General features: G+C 39.6%; 1 protein-coding gene across 9 annotated transcripts in view; it reads right to left on the reverse strand.

The window, feature by feature from the left end:
- Window positions 1-1,346: 1,346 nt before the first annotated feature.
- PIEZO2 (piezo type mechanosensitive ion channel component 2) overlaps window positions 1,347-19,132 on the reverse strand; it is a 203,950-nt gene continuing 186,164 nt past the window's right edge. For 4 of the 9 annotated variants that reach the window (XM_077933167.1, XM_077933166.1, XM_077933164.1 and 1 more), the window contains 17 exons: window positions 17,571-17,741; window positions 16,531-16,950; window positions 14,981-15,239; window positions 14,674-14,856; window positions 13,752-14,001; window positions 12,824-12,956; window positions 11,926-12,073; window positions 11,606-11,820; window positions 11,311-11,469; window positions 10,538-10,685; window positions 7,399-7,587; window positions 6,863-6,955; window positions 6,115-6,287; window positions 4,770-4,889; window positions 3,869-3,948; window positions 3,500-3,668; window positions 1,347-1,717 (listed from right to left, as the gene is read on the reverse strand). In XM_077933167.1, the coding sequence (XP_077789293.1) occupies window positions 1,465-1,717; window positions 3,500-3,668; window positions 3,869-3,948; window positions 4,770-4,889; window positions 6,115-6,287; window positions 6,863-6,955; window positions 7,399-7,587; window positions 10,538-10,685; window positions 11,311-11,469; window positions 11,606-11,820; window positions 11,926-12,073; window positions 12,824-12,956; window positions 13,752-14,001; window positions 14,674-14,856; window positions 14,981-15,239; window positions 16,531-16,950; window positions 17,571-17,741 (3,163 nt within the window). In that variant the 3' untranslated portion in view covers window positions 1,347-1,464. Of the gene's footprint in view, window positions 1,718-3,499; window positions 3,669-3,868; window positions 3,949-4,769; window positions 4,890-6,114; window positions 6,288-6,862; window positions 6,956-7,398; window positions 7,588-10,537; window positions 10,686-11,310; window positions 11,470-11,605; window positions 11,821-11,925; window positions 12,074-12,823; window positions 12,957-13,751; window positions 14,002-14,673; window positions 14,857-14,980; window positions 15,240-16,530; window positions 16,951-17,570; window positions 17,742-19,132 lie in introns of those variants that run through there. The other 5 variants (XM_077933169.1, XM_077933171.1, XM_077933170.1 and 2 more) reach the window with 3 other exon arrangements.

A 19,132-nucleotide genomic window follows, 5' to 3' on the forward strand; every position in this document is an offset into this window, starting at 1 on the left:
CATGCTACACTGTCCTCTGCTAAATAGCCGGTGTTCACCAATAGCAATAATTTAAGAAAAGCCCCTTTTTTTCAAGCTCATTATATATATGTTTTATCATAATTAGGAACTTTAAAAACACATCCTGGACATAAAAATGAGAATTTGCATATGTTAACATTTCTGTATACCTGAAACACTGGAAGGAAATACTAGGTAGAAGTCAGATGGTTTACATTTAAACGTCAGTATAGGGTGATCTTTTTCTTTTGCTTCCTACAACATGCTTTCCCCTATTTTGTCTTTAAATGTTTCCAAGAAATCAAAGGCTGGGTTCAAATGAAATGCAAAACCATGATTAATGGTATTCACCGTTTAAAAAAAATCACACCATGGTTTTGACCTTTCCAATGTACAACAGTAATACAACAGTTTTAAGCTTCTTGTCCTTTCCCAGCTGGCCAAGACTCAAGCTTCTTAAATTCACTCTAATTTCCATGGTGCAGCAGCCTCTTAAAGCAGAGCAATGGCCCTAACTGTGGTTTGTCAATGGTCTGTGAATTCAGACATAACAGCAAACCACAGTCGGCGCACACTGTGGTTTGTAAACCAGCTCTAAACTGTGGCTTCAGGTGCTAGTTCGTCAGCTCCCAAACAACCATTGTTTTTGGAGAGGCTTGAGTTCAGATATTAAAACAAACCATAATTTGTTTTGCCAAACATACTATATTTGAACAAGCCAAAGGCATCATAAAGTTCAACTGGCTTATTTAAAAAAATACCTGGCTACTTGGGAGCAATTGGCCCAGCAAAATATTACAACGTTTCACCATAATCATTATTCGTTAGTTAAACTTTTGACAGTTTTTATTTTCCTGAGTAAAGTCACTGATGTTTTCAATGCCTCCTGTTAATTGTTCAAATAAAATAAGGCAGTTAAAGATAATGTCAGTGAAGTTTTTTTCCTTCCAGAAGTACATCTGCAGATCTGGGTTTCTAGAAATGCACATAACAAAGTTGCCTTCAGCACCCTCTGTAATCCATTGTCTTGGATTTTCTAGAACAACTCCTCAGATCACTGCTGTCCCTTGAAAGTGATGCAAAACAGCATATTGCACACCACTCCAGAATAAGTGAGGATCTGATTAATTCAGCTGTGATATCTTTCTTTTTCCCTTGAGAATGAGAGCTGAAGCCCAAGTCAGACATGGATGCAGAATATTTTGTTCACTAAAATGAAAAGCAGATTTCTCTGGTGTTAGAGGAGTTGTATTTGAAAACAAAGGCTAGCTTTCTTCATCTTTGATTTGAAAGGCAGCATATATTTCTAGGGAGCCAAATGGACTCCCTAGAATCCATCCAAATTCATTGCTACCTAATTATAAAAGGCTTCCCTCTTAAGAGAATGTTGTGCTTTGTTTTGTTTTTTAAAAAAACGACAACCAGTTGAAGTCATCTTGAATTACAATGCAAATCCCAAAAAGATCAATTTGTTTTTTCTCTAGTCCATTTGATCATAGTCTCTGGGGAGCGGTACAGGAATATTAATTTGGCATATAAATCTTCTTCCAATTCCAGTTCACCAGTCTCCCGCACTAAGAAGATGTCGGTGCACAATTTGAGGATACGATCTACATTGGGAAGCTCTTCAAACATTATGGAGTGGGAAATCCCACTGAAGAACTCACGGACAAATTTGCCTATTACCAGGACGACTGAAGCATATAATCCCATGATGCTGCAAAACAAGGGGGGGAAAAGGTAATTACATTTTAAATCTTTAAATTATTATCACAGAATTATGAAATGTGGATACTGAGAAGAAAGTAAAACATAAAAATACACCCAATTTATAATTCACTTTCATTTTAATAGATTAATTCATCCAAATTACTTTCCTCTCCTACCTCACCAAAAAGAAATGTCCCTGTCCTGAGGGAAGTATACAACATAAAGAAAGACTTAGGAAAGACAGAGGCACAAGTAACAGGGGAAGAATACGCAAGTACTATGACACATGCTAGAATGTAGTTTCTGTAAAGGTAAGGATAGAAGACTTATGCCAGATGTTTACAAAGTCATTAAAATCTAGGATTGTGGTAGCCTGCCTGTATCAACATGGTTTCATCAAATGAAGGCTTAGCAAGCTTAATGATTAGGAGTAGGGCTGGGAAATACTAGGATTTCAACATCACGATGTATCACCATCCAAACATTGCAGTTTGGCGATACACCGTGATGTTGAAAGAAGTTGTTTTGGCCCCAGCTGGCAAGGCATGGGGTGAAACTGCCTCAGCTTTCACTGCGGGAGCTGAGGTGCTTTTACCCCAGTGCCTCGCAGGCCAGGGCCAAGGTGCCTGCTGCTCAGCTGGGAGGCAGAAAAGCTCCCACCCTCCAGCTGAGCAAGCCCCACTGTCTCCATTGAGGGACAGGCAGCTGCGTGCCCCTGAATGGAGAAGTTTACAGGTGCCACCAGTTCACACAAGCCAGAGGCGAGGTGGGGGCTCCATTACACCTGAGGGAGTTGTCTTTGCTGCGTTGAGGCGGGCGACCTACTTCTTTCTCCCAGGAAAGAGGCCGCTCGCCCTCCCCTCACTGTCCAAAGATGAAAGAGGCACTGCCGACTGAGCTGGACAGGCTCCATTTGCAGTTCTTTCTCTGCCTTTGCCAGCGCAGGCAGTGGGCGAGAAAGAGGCAGCCTGCTTGCCCCCCACTCCCTGAAGGTGGACCAGGTGGCAGTAGCTGCCTTTGCCTGTGGGTGCAGTGCCACTTTCCTTGTTCACCCCGGGAGGAAAGATGCAGCCCACCCTCCCAGGCAAAGGCACACAAGCGCATGGAGAGGCTGCCTCTTTCTCCAAGGAAAAGAGATGGCCTGACTCTGCTGGGAGAAGTCTAACAGAGGACCCACCCCCCATCTCCAGCTTGCGCAAGCCAGAGGCAATGTTAGACTTCATCTGGGCAGTGTGAAGCCTCCTGCTCCCCAGCATACAAGCAGGAGAAGGATCAGGGCTCCCTCAGCTGGTGAGCGGGAGCACTTTAACAGAGCCCCCACCCTGCTGCTGGCTCAGGGGCTCCATAAAACTGCTTGGCTGAGGCAAGGACAGCCGCACGCTCCTTAGCCAGGCAGCTTAAAGAAGTGGAGGGAGGAACAAGCTGTATTGCAGTTTCACTCAGCTGCAGCTTGTTTTGTCCCTTGGCATGCTGGAGGCAGAGGGACTCAGTGGCAGTTTCACCCACAATATACTGCCAAGTGAAGCCATCAGCATGGTCTGCCCCTCATTCTGGCAGATATATTGAAACCCAGTGCTTTTTTTTTTCTACACCAAAAAGTGCCAGAAAGCACCACCCTCGGAAGGCCCATCTTCCGGCGGCGGGAGGGGAAGAGCTCCTTGCGAGGCAAGGGCAGCCCAAGCCACCTCTTCCTCCCAGGAGTTAGAGGTCACCATGTGCAAAGGTGGCTTCTTTAAACTGCTTCTCTGCAAAACCCCTCACATGATATTTGTAGAAGATGGTTGCTTACCCATAGCCTGCCAAGAATCCCAGGCTAGGAGGGCTGACTTTGTCACTGAACACAATAAGTTCCAGACTTGTATTTCCTGCTCCCAGAGTTTTTTTAGTCTGGTTTAGAACCCACCACTCAGTTTCATTATGCCTGGAGAGTGAAACAGTGATGTCTTCATTTTTTCCATCTACAAAAACCAAACAAACCATTTTGTCAGTATCTCATGTGCAAATTATCTTAATTTCAGCTGTTATCTGAGGAATTTTGCTTCAGCTCCTGTACCCACCCTATACAGACAGTCATGCAATCTAGACAATAAAGTGTCTGAATCAGGGTGCATTACGAAATAATATTCCTGTTAGAAATGAGCAGTGGATCACTCCATACCTGTCAAGAGCTGCTTTATGGGTTTTGCAACAGAATCACTAGGTGCCTTGATATAGCGTGGATACACTTCATGCAGTATTCTGCAAAAGAAAAATAAATTAAGGGAAATACCAATACAAGGTCATTTGAAATTTGCCTTGGATAGAATTTTTACAGCATGAAAGTCCTAAACAACGAGACCACAGTCAAGCCTGGGAATTATTCTTCATGGCACTGGATTCTAATGCAGAGCTTTCAAAACTTTTCATGTTGGTGTTTGTAGACATGCATTATTTCACAGCACAGTAATTCAGTTTTACTAGCAAACTGAAGGTTAAACTAACCCCTTTCCAGCCCCAGGAGAAGTGTTCACATGACACACCAACACACTAGTGTGTCGCAACACAGTTTGGAAAGCTCTGTTTTAATGGAATTTACAGTATTTTTCTGTCAGTAGCTAGCCCTGCCTCCACTAAATATTCTCCACTTAGGGTAGAATGAGGGCCACATGAGAGCTTCAGGTTGCATCTTATTGTATGCATTTCTCAGCATCTCCCTTCCTTTCTACTTTTGCCTCTCTCCCCTTCAGCACCTCATCAGGTGCCTCTGGCCTGCAATAATTCAGCCTTTCTCCAATAACTAATTGCCAAAGCTGACAACATCAACATCTTCGTTTGGTAGCGCATGTGCATGCACACAGCAGATGGTAGATAGGACTCCTCCCCACTTCATTATAAGAAAGTGCAGAAGGATAAATATAGTTAAATGAGGTGATCTTACTGAAAATCGAAATAACTACAAAATGCCACTTTGGAAATAAGGCAACAGTTGCAATATTGCAATTTTCTTTGCCCAAGTCAGTAATTTGTAGCTCTGCTTATAAGAAAAATCAACATATTAATAAGCATAGAAAATGACTTACACAGGTGCAGGTTGCATTTGGTTGTCCATCATTTTAGCAATAAGTTTTCTTGCTTGCTTTCGTAGGTTGTGACTCTGTTTATCAGATGCTATTTCTGCTTTTGCTCCAAGGGAGAGGTTTCTTTAAGAAAATGTATGAACAAGAGTAAGGCGGTGCAACAGTTCATGAATGTACAATTGCTCTGACTTTGCTGTATTCAAAATGCCATTCTCACTGGGTGATAGACTATGTTATATTTCTTTGAGAACTAGGAATGAAGGCCAAGACCCAATTCTGACAGACCCCCAGTTCTGCAACAGACAGGAATATGGAGGGCAGGATTCATTACTCCTAGGGAACTTTCTTTCTTTTCATTGTAGGGAATTGCAGGAATTGCTGGCCAAATAGCCACAAGGCATCTGCACCTCCTTTTAAAAAAAAGGGAGACACAGAGGCAGTCTTAACATGTGAGATCTGTATGAGGTATGAATGGAGGATCTAGCAATGTGCAGATTCAAGAGCAGAAACAAATCCAATCTGTACATTGGTCAGGATAGTTCAGACTGGGTGAATCCGCATTAGATTTGCTTTTGGGCAAATTACCGCTCCATAACCATTGGCAACTCAATCCTATAATAATAATATAATAATAATAATTTATTATTCATACCACGCCCATCTGGCTGGGTTTCCCCAGCCAGTCTGGCCAGCTCCGAACCAAATATTAAAAACACAATACAGCATTAAACATTAAAAACTTTCCTAAACAGGGCTGCCTTCAGATGTCTTTTAAAAGTAAGGTAATTGCTTATTGCCTTGACATCTGATGGGAGGGCATTCCACAGCGCCACTACCAAGCAGGCCCTCTGCCTTGTTCCCTGTAACCTCACTTCTCACAGTAAGGGAACCGCCAGAAGGCCCTTGGCACTGGACCTCAGTGTCCGGGCTGGACAATGAGGGTAGAGATGCTCCTTTAGGTACACTGGACCCGTAACTGCAATGTTTCAAAAATAATTGCCCTGCCCCCTGTTGAAGCAGCATTTACATCCAAGTACTATCAGAAAACCCAACTGTCTTTTATTTGATGCTAATAATTTTGCTGCACCTAGAATGTCATGATGGGAGGCTTTTGTCCTTGCTTCCTTCCATTTTCTAAGAGATGACAAACAAGTGATCCAGATTTACCGCAACTGTACCAGAATGTACGTGTTCGGCAGGGAGCTCATGGATTTGGCAGGGGGGCTTTTAGCTGGCTCCTAGTGCCAGGGAACCTTAATCAAAGTGATCCCTAAACAATGATATGTAGGGATTGTGTCAGTCACTAGAGAAACAGCAATAACACTATATGTTAGCAATGAGGCCATACCTTTGAATACTCCATGAAATAACTACAGAAAATTCAGCATTCTCTGCATTGAGCTCATCAATCATTTTTTTCCTGCTGGGAGGGCTGATAGTCCATAAGGAATTTGAATTGCCTTCTAGCTGTGCAACTGTTATATCTTCATTACCATAGTTTTCTAGAAACTGTAGAGCAGCCTAAAAAATAAAAGGAGGGAACATGAAGCTTTTATCCCTTTGCCTTCAAATTCTTTTTGGTACTTGTTGCTGGTATCATTCTTCAGTAGCCCACAAAAAGATGGAGGGAGAGGCAGTTTGGAGAAAATATTATGTACTATTACTAAGGCAATAGCTGAATGCAAGGGGAAGTGCTAAATCAGCAAACTTCACCCAGGAAGAGCAAACAACTGCAACACATTTTTGTCAGTGCAGCATCCTAAAACTTGGCATGTTTTATGCCATGACAAAGATTCTGGTATTACAGGCAGATGGAAATAGCTCTACAGTTAATGCTAGTGCTTTCCACTCAGTATTTTGCCATTACAAAGTATGAAAATTCTATTAATAATAAAATCAGTTGGAAATATGACATGGAGAATCTACCTCACAGAACACTCATAAAGAATGTCTCAGTTTTTGTCGCTTTAAAACTACAACTACAGTTGCCATGAACCACAGCCTTCACTGTGTTTATTTGTTTGTTTCAAAGCACTTCTAAACCACTTGATACCTTAAAAGTTCAACAGGCACTTAAAAGAAGTAAAATTACTTACTGTATTAGAGCGAAAACTGTTTAGGAAACTTGTATATTCTGCTGATGTCATATTTTTTAGTTGACTCTGCTGAGCACTCATAGTAAAAATAGGCTGGAGAGTAAGAACACAGAGTTTAATAACAGAATCAGGATTGTTTTAAAAAAAGAATCAAAATTCAAGGCATTTATCGAGGCAGCCAACCTTCTCTGAACCAGCTATGTCCTTAGGGCTGGTCCAGATTGTGGAGCTCACAGAACACTGATTTTACACACACTTCAGCAACTGGGAGAATTCCTCAGTGCCAGGAAGAATATACAAGGTGGGCATTCCACACTCACTCTTATTTCACAGAAATCACATATCTTGCTTTCTAGGAGGGCTAAGAGACTTGGGTGTTTGTTTTTTTAAATGAAAAAACCCAGGGGCAGCAGTAAGAGCCTTCACAGCCATGGGCACTGGGCTGGCAACTCCTGACATACATTTATATAAGGAATGTTTAGTATTTAAAGGAAACAGATGAAGGGAAAGCTGACATTTTAGTTTCTTATTCATACCTGATAACCTCCTAAAGTTATTGTAATGGATACATCAAGAGGTTTATTTGTGACGCCTGCAACAGATTTAATTAGAGACATGAAGAGCAGAGGGAACCAAACGATGCAAATCAGCAAGACGATAATCATGCCACCCATTCCGTATTTCACAACCTTCTTCTTCTTCTGGCCCCTTGGCTGTGGATATCGCTGTAATTAGCAATATAAAACATTAGACTATATTGCGCTTTTCTAGAATTTTTAAACATTATTTTACTTTTGGATTTTATGAGCAATCTTCTAAACTCAGAACCTTATTTCAGGTTGTTTTTTTTAAAAAATATGCTATATGTTTACAAGCATCTCCCAAAATTTAGTGTATACTTATTTTAGCCATATATATATTTCATATTTCAAGGAGCCATAAGCCCCTGTCTTGCCACCCATAGTTAATCATTTAAATGTTATTAGAAGGCTGCAGCTTGCAGGATAGGTTGGTCACCCTTAAGAAAACCATTATCATCCAAGGATGGGGGTGGGCAGTGAGCTGGAAACATCTTAAACTAAGTACCTAGTATAATAGCTGAGGCATCATAAACCACAACTTGTTTTGCATAGGATAGCAATGAGTTTGATGTAAAAAGCCCTTTGCAGTACCTTGTCTTAATCTATCTGGGTAGATTTCTAGCCAGGTTTTTAGGGCTGTTCCTTCAGTGATTGCTTTGGGTCTTATTTTCAGAATCACTTCAGCATATGGCAGCCACAGGAAACAACCATTTGTGTATCCTGAATATATTCTGTCATGCAGTGAATTCAGCTTTTGGCATTCCACCCACATGTTGGAGTCTGCAGTGGCATACTAAAGTCTAAGGTAGTACAGGGCAATGGTAGTATATTTCTAGTTCAGCATGTACCAATATCTGCTAACATTCAACACAGGCTGTTTTTTGGGCATCAAGCCCAGAAGCAGTTGTGAGAACAGGCCTTTAGACAGTCCCTGGGTCTATCAGTTGAGGAAGAGGAGTTATTAAATTAGACACCATAACTCATAAAAAGGTGATGGTGGGGTTACTGTAATCTTAAAAAAAAAGCAAAAAGGAAATAAACTGGACATACAGGAATTTACAGGATTGGCCTATACTGGCTCAAAAAAGCTAACAATGCATGCAAAATACTGATTGCATGCCAAAAATAATAAATTAGAGTTGCAAACTAATTCCTACTGAAGCCAGTGGCAACATTTCAAATGCTTTTAATGGATCTGGAGTGCACCCATAGTTGAAATGTTGCAGTGGTCCATTTAGAAGCTATTTCCTGCAGTTCACATGAATTTATGTTGAACAGTTCTGCTTTTGGTTAAGAGTTCCTGTTTCAGGTAAGTAAATAAGGAACTTTTTGGACCATTGCATTTGAACCAGGTTCAGCTGTTATAACTTTTTATGCCCTGGTCCTAAATTCTTAGTTGTTTTTTTTAAACTACTGTGAAATTTAAGACTTCTGAAAAGAAGAGCTGAAATAACTTAATGTTTTCTGGGACCCTTCAGTTTTAATTCTTGTCAGGCTTTTAAACCATCTCTGGAATATGTGTATACAATTTCAGGTTTACATTTGCAGACACAATTGTCTATTTATATGTGAACGTACCTGAAAGAAAATTAGATGAGCACAAAACTACTTGAAACACCATCAGTGTAAGAACAAAAGATCCCTATTGAATCGTACTGGTAAGATCACGAGAAGAATGGCACCTTAAAATATTAGAATACATAGAATTTGCCAGCATGACAAATAGATTGAGATATAAAGATGATAAGGATTTAAAAGAGGTTTGGACATTGTATATAGATTATATGGAAAGATATTGCAATAAGAAAATAATCATAACAGGCTGACAAAAAATACTCTGCAGTAGGGGTTACAACGTGGGATAGTGTAAGTAAGGTAATGAAAACAACTTAGTATAGTAAGAAAACACAACTGAAAAGATAGCAGATAGGAAACCAGGGAAAGAATGGAAGGAGAGTAAAGGTTAAGGTTTATAATAGTGAAACAAATTGGAGAAATAAGTTATGTTACCATTGATATTCATATATTTGTTATTTTTCTTTCTTATTATCCTATGTATGACTGTAACACAGTATGCATTGATGATATGATAAAACAGAAAAGCAAATAATTTTATTTTTCTTCAAGAAAAGATCCCTATTGGATCAAACCAAAAACCCATCTAGTCCACCATCTTGTTCTCACAGTAACCAACCAGATGCCTATGGAAAGGACAGGAGTGCAACAGAACATTCCCATTTGTGACCCCCACAGGCATTCTCTAGCCATCATGACTAGTAACCACTGACAGCCTTATGATTTGTCTAATCCCTTTTACAGCAGGACATGGTTGGTAGTCGTCACTACATCTTGTGGTAGGGTAGTGAATTCCATAGCTTAGCTATGTGCTGGGTGAAGAAGTACTTTTTATCTATCTTGAATCTTCCAACATCCCAACACACAGCTTCACTAGATGACCCCAGGATCTAGTACTATGAGAGAGATAAAGCATTTCTCCCTATTCACTTTCTCTGCACCATTCATGTTTTTACACTTTCATCTTGTTGGTCTTTACCTGCCTCTTTTCAAAGCAAAAAACTCCAAAAATTGCTATCAGTGGCTAATGATAAATCTATGGCTATCAATGGCTTCCAGCCCAGATGGCTATGCTCTGCCTGCATGTTTGGAGCCTTTATGCTTCTGAATACCACAGGAAGGGAGAGTGCTCTCGTGCTTGAATCCTGCTTTTGGGTTTCACACAGACATCTGGCTGGCCACCGTGATAACATTAGGGTGGATTACATGGGTCATTGGCCTGATCCAGCAGGCTCTTCATATAATAAGAATCTAAGAACCCAAAGTTCTTAGGTTATTATAACTTTTCATAAGGGAGTTGCTCTAGTCCTGTAATCATTTTTGATTACCCTTTTCTGAATCTTTTCCACCTACACAATCTCTCTGTGCAGAGTGATGCCATCATAGATTTGTATAAAGGCATGATTTTCAGATATGAAATTTCTATCTTGTGCTTCTTCAAGATCTTACACTATGATCTATGCCCTCATAAAACATTTAATGAAAATAAATGGGGTTTTTTTATTTAAAAAAATCTTACCTTTTCAGACTCTCGCCAGCACTTTAGGATGAATATATGAGCATAAATATCTTCAACACAGATCCAGCTAGAGAGGCTTAATGTGGTATCTGTCCAAACCCAGTCCATTACTGCCCTCAGCTCAGTTAAGAATGGTACCAAGCGGAATCTAGACAAAGAGAAATAATCACAGGTGAAGGTTCTGTTTTAACTGAAGAATATTAAATCAAGTATGTTGTAGCATTTAAGATTTCAGGTGATTTATGTGCTCATTTTTAATTGTTTTGGTTAACTTTTGGGAGTTCTAAAAGATTAGTTACGTTTCTGATCATTCATGGGTTCTAACCCAACATGACTAGTTGCTTTGACTGCACAAAGGAGATTTAAATTGTCCTGTCATGCAGCAGCTCTGTGGTCACTGATGATTATCAAATCATGCTGAATAACTCAAATATATACAGTGGTACCTCGGGTTAAGTACTTAATTTGTTCTGGAGGTCTGTACTTAACCTGAAACTGTTCTTAACCTGAAGCATCACTTTAGCTAATGGGGCTTCCTGCTGCTGCCGCACCGCCAGAGCACGATTTCTGTTCTCATCCTGAAGCAAAGTTCTTAACCTGAAGCACTATTTCTGGGTTAGCGGAGTATGTAACCTGAAGCGTATGTAACCCGAGGTACCACTGTATTAAAAGTTGTATGCCACTCCTGAAGACCCTATTTGGGGGTAAAGGCAGCTTATGAGTGTCACTATAGTTAAATAAATGTGTGACTGAAAAGAAATATCCATACTCACCCCTGAAATAAGAAGAGGTTTACATAATTGTAACTTTTTGTGAGGAAATTGCCAAGTACACGAGTTGGGTAGCCACAACGTATCTGATATGCCGATAAGCCAAAATAAACACATTTCACAAAATACCAAAGTTGTGCAACAATATTTTGGCTAAATTTCCTGCAACATAAAATAGATGGGAGAAAATGAATATAGACACACATACCTCGATCACATTTTTAAGGCAGTAGACTAAATCACTGCTAAATTAAAAGCATAATTTTAAAAAAACAAACACAAAAACCCAAACACGTACCTTTCTGTCACTCCAGGCAAGATAAAGAACATCCAAAAGTGTATACCAAAAACAAGTATGACCTGGAAGATGACTTTTCCCATGACAGTCTTTCTTAGATATAGTGCCCGATCTACTACCATGGTTCCAAACTGAATTAGCACCATCACTAAGAATGCACTTGGCACTTGGTCCTCTGATAACGAAGAAGTGATATCTGCTGCTGCAGAGTGTTTCTGCAAAGAAAAATAGGAGCAATAAAGTACAGGGAGCATTTGTCATAAGAGATAATCATTTATAACAAAAAAAATTCCAAATACATCAAATTCCTTATAACATACCCCAAAAGCCCAGAATCCAAACACAATGATAATGAAGTCGACAGTATCAGCAAGGAACATCAGGACATAAACATCAGTCACAGCACTGTAATCTGGGTGGATAAGATTGTAGAAAAACTGTTTGATGGGCACATATACCTGAAGGGTCCTGAAATAACAGAAAATACAGTCTTACAAATAACTTTATGTAAAGAACTATGCAGTTTAATTTACTACTCCCAAGAACGTATACATTTGCTTAGAGATAACTACAAAATGCATGAAGTCAGACATGGGGACCATGATGGCCCTTCGGTTCCATATGAGGGAGAAAACCAAGTGAGCCTGAAGGTCTGGCTTGCATTGTGCTCTTGCCCATTCCTAGGTGTAGAGAATGCAGATAATGACTCAGGCCTCTCTCTGGTCCTTGGTATTCTCCCCAGGCCACACCCCTGAGCCATTGTACTTCACACCCTCATTGAATGTTTTCGATTGACTTGGATGTGTCCTTGAACTTTTATAATGCAGTTTGATTGTTCAGATGAAGAACATTATGTGTGTGTAGAAAGCTCTGCCAAATATTGTTTCTGGTCTTCCCACCGCTGACATGTGGCCCTTGGAAGATTGCTCAGAAGGGGCTGTGGCCCTCAAGCTATAAAAGGTTCCCCTCTCCTGCTCTAGAACATTTAGGACAAGTGAAAAAGCACACAAGACACAATGTGGGAGAATATGAAGACAAAGAGAGAATCAGTGCACTGGTAAAACTGTTACTTGGAGCCTCAGGACTGCATAGTGCTTTGTTACTAAACCTTCAGATATTAGCCTTTTATGGAATTTCAATCTTCTAAAAATCCTACCCAAAGCATTGCAGAATCAATTCCTGATTTCATTTAAACTGATACAAACTTTAATTGCTCACTTTTTAATGGTAAATGCCTTAGCTATGATAAGTTGTTCCCGCAGCTTGTCCATGAGAAGTTCTTTTTTTGATTTTTGTTTTATGCTCAGCACACTGCTTCCTTTTTGACTGCTGTTCCGTGTGCTGGTACTTCCTGAGAAAACAGTTGGGGGGAGAAATTACAAAGTGATACACCAATCTTAAACCTCCATTTACCCTGGATTATGGTAGAGTTTTGGCATGGTTCAGATGTAATCCATCTCCTCCTTTGTACCCGTAAGGAGGAGATCAAATTCTGATTTTAAATAAACCACAGTTCCTTGTGATGTCTTAACTTTGAAGACTGTGGCATGCTGAAACAATGGTGGGCAAAACAAGCAGGATCTAAAAAGTTCCATTGATACTTATCTGAAAGGTAGTTTCCCATTGCCTGTAGAAGTCATCAGGTTGTGTAACATCTCCATCTTAGCTCCCATAGTTTAATTCACTCCTGCCTCCATCCAAACAGTCACGTATTTCTTAAGTTCCCATTATTTCTTATCCTTGAGCCAGTTCATATATCTTTCCCTCCAATATTTGTGAGTTTTCTTTTCCTCTGTGAGTTTTCCAGCTGCCCCATTTTCCCCTCCCACTTGTGCAGCTTGGCAGTCCTTCCATTTTTCCTCCTGCACCTTCTGACCAACCTCCTCATCTCTTTCCGCTTGTCTCTTGCCTCAGTGTGCTTTTCCCCCACTGCAGCCTCTCTCACTTGTTCTAGCCTTTAATTTAAAGAATCCTCACTTGCCTTCTCGGCTTGCCTTGCCTTGCCCTGTCTCCTTCTCCCATCTTCCCTGTGGCTGCTTCAGAGTAGAATGTGTTTCTGCCATTGGCAAGAAATCAATGACTAAGCAAGTACAACGTGTAATGCCACATTCTGTTTTAGAGTCTTGGTCGTGGACCAAATGCATACCTCTTTTTGAACGGTGTGAGGAGAAGCTGGATCTGTGAGAAAGCTGTGATCCACTACTTGAACTTTTCCTACGGATGGCAGTCTGCTGCTCTGGGAAATGAACATGTATGGATTCAACAGATGCTGCCAAATTGACTGATGTCAAAGAGCCAGCAGAACCTCTCCTGTCCGACTCAACTGACTCATCATCAGAGTCACCTTTACTGCTGCAGTTGTCTCCTCCATCATCTTCATCCCACAATCCATGACACTAAAAAAATAGATAAAGTTAAGCAATTATATTTAAAATTATATTATATTTTAAAATTGGCTGTTGTTGGGATTCCTTCTCTTTATAAAATACACATGCTAATGGTATACATTCTTATCTTCAAGTCACTTAACCTCTTGTGCACCATATTTAAAGAATAAAGCTACTGAAATACTTCATTTTAACTTTGTGTGCTGGATCATTACTTAACTTCTAAAATGAGAGGAGCTTTAGTTCACGCATTCTTCAATACCATAGCCCTAATCAAGATTTTTGGAGCTAGTTATGGTTGAAAAGGCATGCAACAGCATTGTAAACAAGTTTTAGGGCCAAACCCTTGTTGACAAAGATCAGTTTTAAAGTCTTGGTTCTTTCAAGTTGGTTGGGCACAAACAGATGTTCCTGTGGAGCTGTTTGCTCACAAAGGCTTATGAGCAATCCATGCTATAACTTTAAATCAGAAATTAAGACAGCTAACTAATCATATTCAGATCTGATTTTGCAGTGAAAACATTTCATTTAGTCTAATAAGTGTCTTCATGACTCTTAATATTTATAATTTGGAAACCACAATTCAGATATGATGGAAAGTCAGCATGCTGCCAGCCACATCATTCTATATAAAAATCTAAGGTTAAAAACAATAAAATACATTTTTAAATTCCAAAATACCTTTAAAATGGATCGATGAAAAAACAAAGCAAGTAGTTGAACGAGGTCATAGTGAACATAACCCTCTTTCTTCTCAACACCAATAATATTGGGAGGATGGTAAGGCTTGTCCTTGTTTAGTTCTAGTTGCTTATTCCAAGGGAAGAAGCCAAACTGGAAAAAATATTTTATAACAATTGTTACCTGTACAAAAAAAAAAAAAAGAGAGAGAGAGAAAGAGAAAGATGAAAAATAGCTTCATGTTAATCACTGAAAATTTGGTAACATTCCATAAAAATGAGAAATTATCATTAGAATATCAACATACCTCAGTGTAGACTATAGCTGTCATCCAAAAACGTTTGCTAGGCCTCGGGACGGAAAGCATGGCCCAAAGGAATATAAGAATAGGAAGCACAAGGGTAATCATGGAGGCAGAGATCATGTGATTAAGAATAATTACAAAAAAACACACCATTTCTGAACGAGCCACAAGGGTATTATACAAAGCATAAATTAGCAGCAAAAAACGAGGCTGAGTAGAGTAGAATTTTTCCGACTCATCCAGTTCCTCATCTTGAAACATTCTGTGGGGACAAAGTTAGATCACATAACTTGATGTGCCAATATGTTAAATACTGCAGAATAATCTGTAAGTAACAACAAATAATATATTTCTACTTAACAAAGAACCATGCAAACAAGTTTCCAATACCCAGCTTTAGATGTGTTTCTTTACCAGCCACACTAGAGATGTGAGGAACCTCAGGCCTGGGAGGCTGAATGCAGCCCTCCAATGGAGCCCCTGTATTTGGCCCTCAGAGATTTCATAAGGCCAGACACCTCATGAGCCCTGCTTTGCAACTGAGGTGCAGGTTATCAAAAGTCAGGCATAGAATTTCATTAACCACACATTTATTTCAAAAGAAGGTGTTATTTCTCAGTGGGGTGGGGTGTTTCAAAGGAAACAAAATATCTCCTGGTACAGAAACCCGTGGGCACATGTAAAGTAAGTTTCAGAATGTCACCCAAATATTTTGAGAGATCAGGTTCAGCATCCAGGCCTTTTCCAAAAGTTTATATTTGCATATAAAGAGTTTCAAATCAGTTTTTTTCCTTTAAAATGCAATCTGTGTTTCTTGGGTCAGGTAGGTAGCCATGTTGGTCTGACACAGTTGAAATAAATAAAAAATTGTCCAGTAGCACCTTAGAGACCAACTAAGTTTGTTCTGGGTATAAGCTTTCGTGTGCACGCACACTTCTTCAGATATTATTTTGACTATGTTTCTTGGGGTGTGTACTTGTCATAGAATGTCATAATTAGCCGCAGTTTCCCATCAGGTATACACCATAGGCACATATGGTGAAATACATGTGTGGCCGTCACTGTGCCTTTCATGTAACAATTTTATGATGTGCAAATGAGCACCCCCCAGTAAATAATTCTAATGAAGTTCTTGCTCAATGTTCATGGTATGCAAAATCATTGCACCCCGTTGCAAATCAGTCTAATTCTGTCTTACATTTGTGAAAAGTAAAGGAAATGTTATCAAAAGTTTCTTCATCTGAAAGCACATGACATAGTTCTATTTTTTAAGGTAAGCAGGTCTAGCCATGGCCAGTGCTCCAGTGAGAGACTACTGAATACCACATCCCTGCTACTGTAATCTCCTGAAAGGAAGGCCAGGGTACAAGTGCCATAAACTGAATTCATCACATGAAGCAGCACAAAACTAATGTAATCAGAATGATCTGGTGATCAGTGAATTTACTACAATTCACTTAAATAACTTGAGCATCATGACAATATAATTTTTGTAACATAATGAATTCACATTATTTTACATGCCTGTGGGGAAATTATTTTATGATTCTTACTTGTTTAGAAGTAGTTCGCTTGCAGTAAGCTCATGTGTCAAAGGAGGAAGTATAGAATCTTCTGGTTTGTCAGACTGATTTTCATCTGGGCTCACCAACATATGGTTTTTGACAGAGGAACCATCTTGGGAACTATCTAAGGGGAAAAGCTCCAAGCTCACAGCTTTGCTGTAGGAAGGAGGGGGTTCAGCAATGCCATCCAAACCAGAATAGGATGGTATATCTGTATCAGAAGTATATGCAGCTCCTTCAGAATCTATGCAATAAACTTCCATGTCATGTTCCTGCCTTGATGCAGCATCTACCCCCTCTTCTTCTTCTTCTTCTTCTCCTCCTTCTTCGTGCTCCTCCCCTTCAACTTCTTCAATAGTTTCTGCTGTCCCCTGACGAGAATACAGCATGGTGATTTGGGTAGCCTCACTGTCAAGAACAGGGGGAACAATATTATTTTGTCAATTTCTTATTTCACAAATGAAACACTGATGTGTCCAAAGTATGTTCTATGCTAAATTTCAATTTTAAGCCAGTGAAGACAAACTCAACCACAGTTAAAAGACTGGGAACAGGCCATGGCGTTATGTGTCATATCCTCCCCATCTTTTCTCCTCTTAAGAATTAATTGCCTCTTTCTGCCTTACCTATGGTTTTTGATTTTTGTGTGTGTGGTATTTTTTGGCCAGCAATGATATTAGCTGCTGTGGCTAAGGCTAACCAGGATTCTATATGAACCAGGAGCTGAAGGCAGCATTCTAAGCTCTCAGCTAAAATGAACGGATCAATAAATAGGTATCTAATTTAGAAACTTGAGACCAAAAGTATAAGGATCAAATGGGGGCTATTAAAAAGACAGAAAGCCCCCCCCCCCAAATTAGAAATATTGGTATGAGCCTAAACAAGACAAATATGCTTCTATTAAGTACTCATGCACATCTACATATACAAAACACACACAAAACACACCTGCGCTGGCAAAATCCACAGTGCCAAAATTTACAATGGTCAGGGTAAATGAATGAACAAAGCATGCATGGGTTAAGCACCTTGACACCATACTGCCACTGTCAGCAGATGAGGAGGACATATCCATGCTGTACATTTTACGAAGCCTAGGACGCGCACGCTCACTTGTTTTAGGAATAGGGTCTGGTCCATCTAAATCATCAAGGGTTGACTGCCTTGACAACAACAGTGTGGTTGCTTCAGTGCAGCAGCTAGCAGTGCAAACAGTTACAAAAACAGTGTTATATACCAACAGCATCCTGAAGTGGTTCAATAGTAACCATGCAGGCTAGCCATGCACTATACAGAGACACATAGACAAGGTTTTGAGTGGGGATTCTGAGCTACCAGTATGCACTGGTTTTTATTCAAAACAATGTTTTGATAATGTGTTCACACAGAATCAATAGTAATTAAATGGGAAACCATGGTGTGAAGGCATAGGCAGCCATTTTGTCACACAGTTACAGGTTACAGCCTGCAAAATCACATAGAGTGGCTCAGGTTGCAATCCTAAATTCATTTGCTAGGGAGTAACTCAGAAGAACAACTGAGTTTGAAACAGATTTATACCCAGAATTTTAGGGTTCCAACCCTACCAAGCTTTTCTGGAATTTCTTGCGTCTAACTGGCTTGTGTATTATTATTTTTAAAGCAGCTCGGCTAATTATATGAAAATTGTCTGGAATTAAATATGTATATTATATGTATAATAGCCCAATGCAGTGCAGCATTTCTGCAACATAATTGTATAAATATTTTTATGCAGTTATATGCATTGTTGTATATAACTGTTTATGTAATGGCCACTTCAGGAAACCTGGAGTATATATGCATATTATATGTTCCAGCACATATGAGGATTGTTCTTATCTTTAGCAGAATATGCTTCTTGTCAAGATTCAACGTGTGAGATGGGAATTAGAAAAAATCCATACGCATAAGCTCAATATCAATGTTCTCAGACAATCCGATCACTAACTCAAGAGAAATATGGTCGTGAGCAAACCTGCTTAGGACTGCACTGTCAGACTCTCAAATGCTTCTTGGATACAATGGGTATTGGGTGTTGTAACTTTAGGAAAAGTCTGCCTTTTGTCTGACAGTTTCCATTTGGTTAAAGATGGCTCTTTTGGCACTGTTTTGTTTATATAACTATGAGGCAAACCTCTTCCCACAAGATCTACAAGACTTGTTATTTATCAATCAATCAATCAATCAATCTGCTTTCAGAGAAATCCAGACTGTATAGGTTAGTACACAAATGTTTATTTTATTCATTAAACAAAATGCAAGCCTTTTTACTTTTACTTAAAAGGTTTTCTTATTTTCAAAATATGTAAACCAATGTGCAGCTTCTTACTATATGTATGATTATCTGGAAAAGCCCTGGGGTGGCAGTCAACTATGTTTTACTCAGAGTGGACCCAGTGAAATTAATAAACATGACAAAGTTAGGTCCCTTAATTTCAATGGGTCTACTGTTAAAAAAATGTGGATGATGTGTAACAGTTTTTCTGCTTTCATAAATCTTTAACATGAGGAAAACAAATAGCTCAAACAGAGGTGCTGTTTATACTACCCTTGTCACATATTATTACCC

This window comes from Podarcis muralis, chromosome 8, assembly GCF_964188315.1.
Source record: "Podarcis muralis chromosome 8, rPodMur119.hap1.1, whole genome shotgun sequence".
Taxonomy (NCBI): Eukaryota; Metazoa; Chordata; class Lepidosauria; order Squamata; family Lacertidae; genus Podarcis; species Podarcis muralis.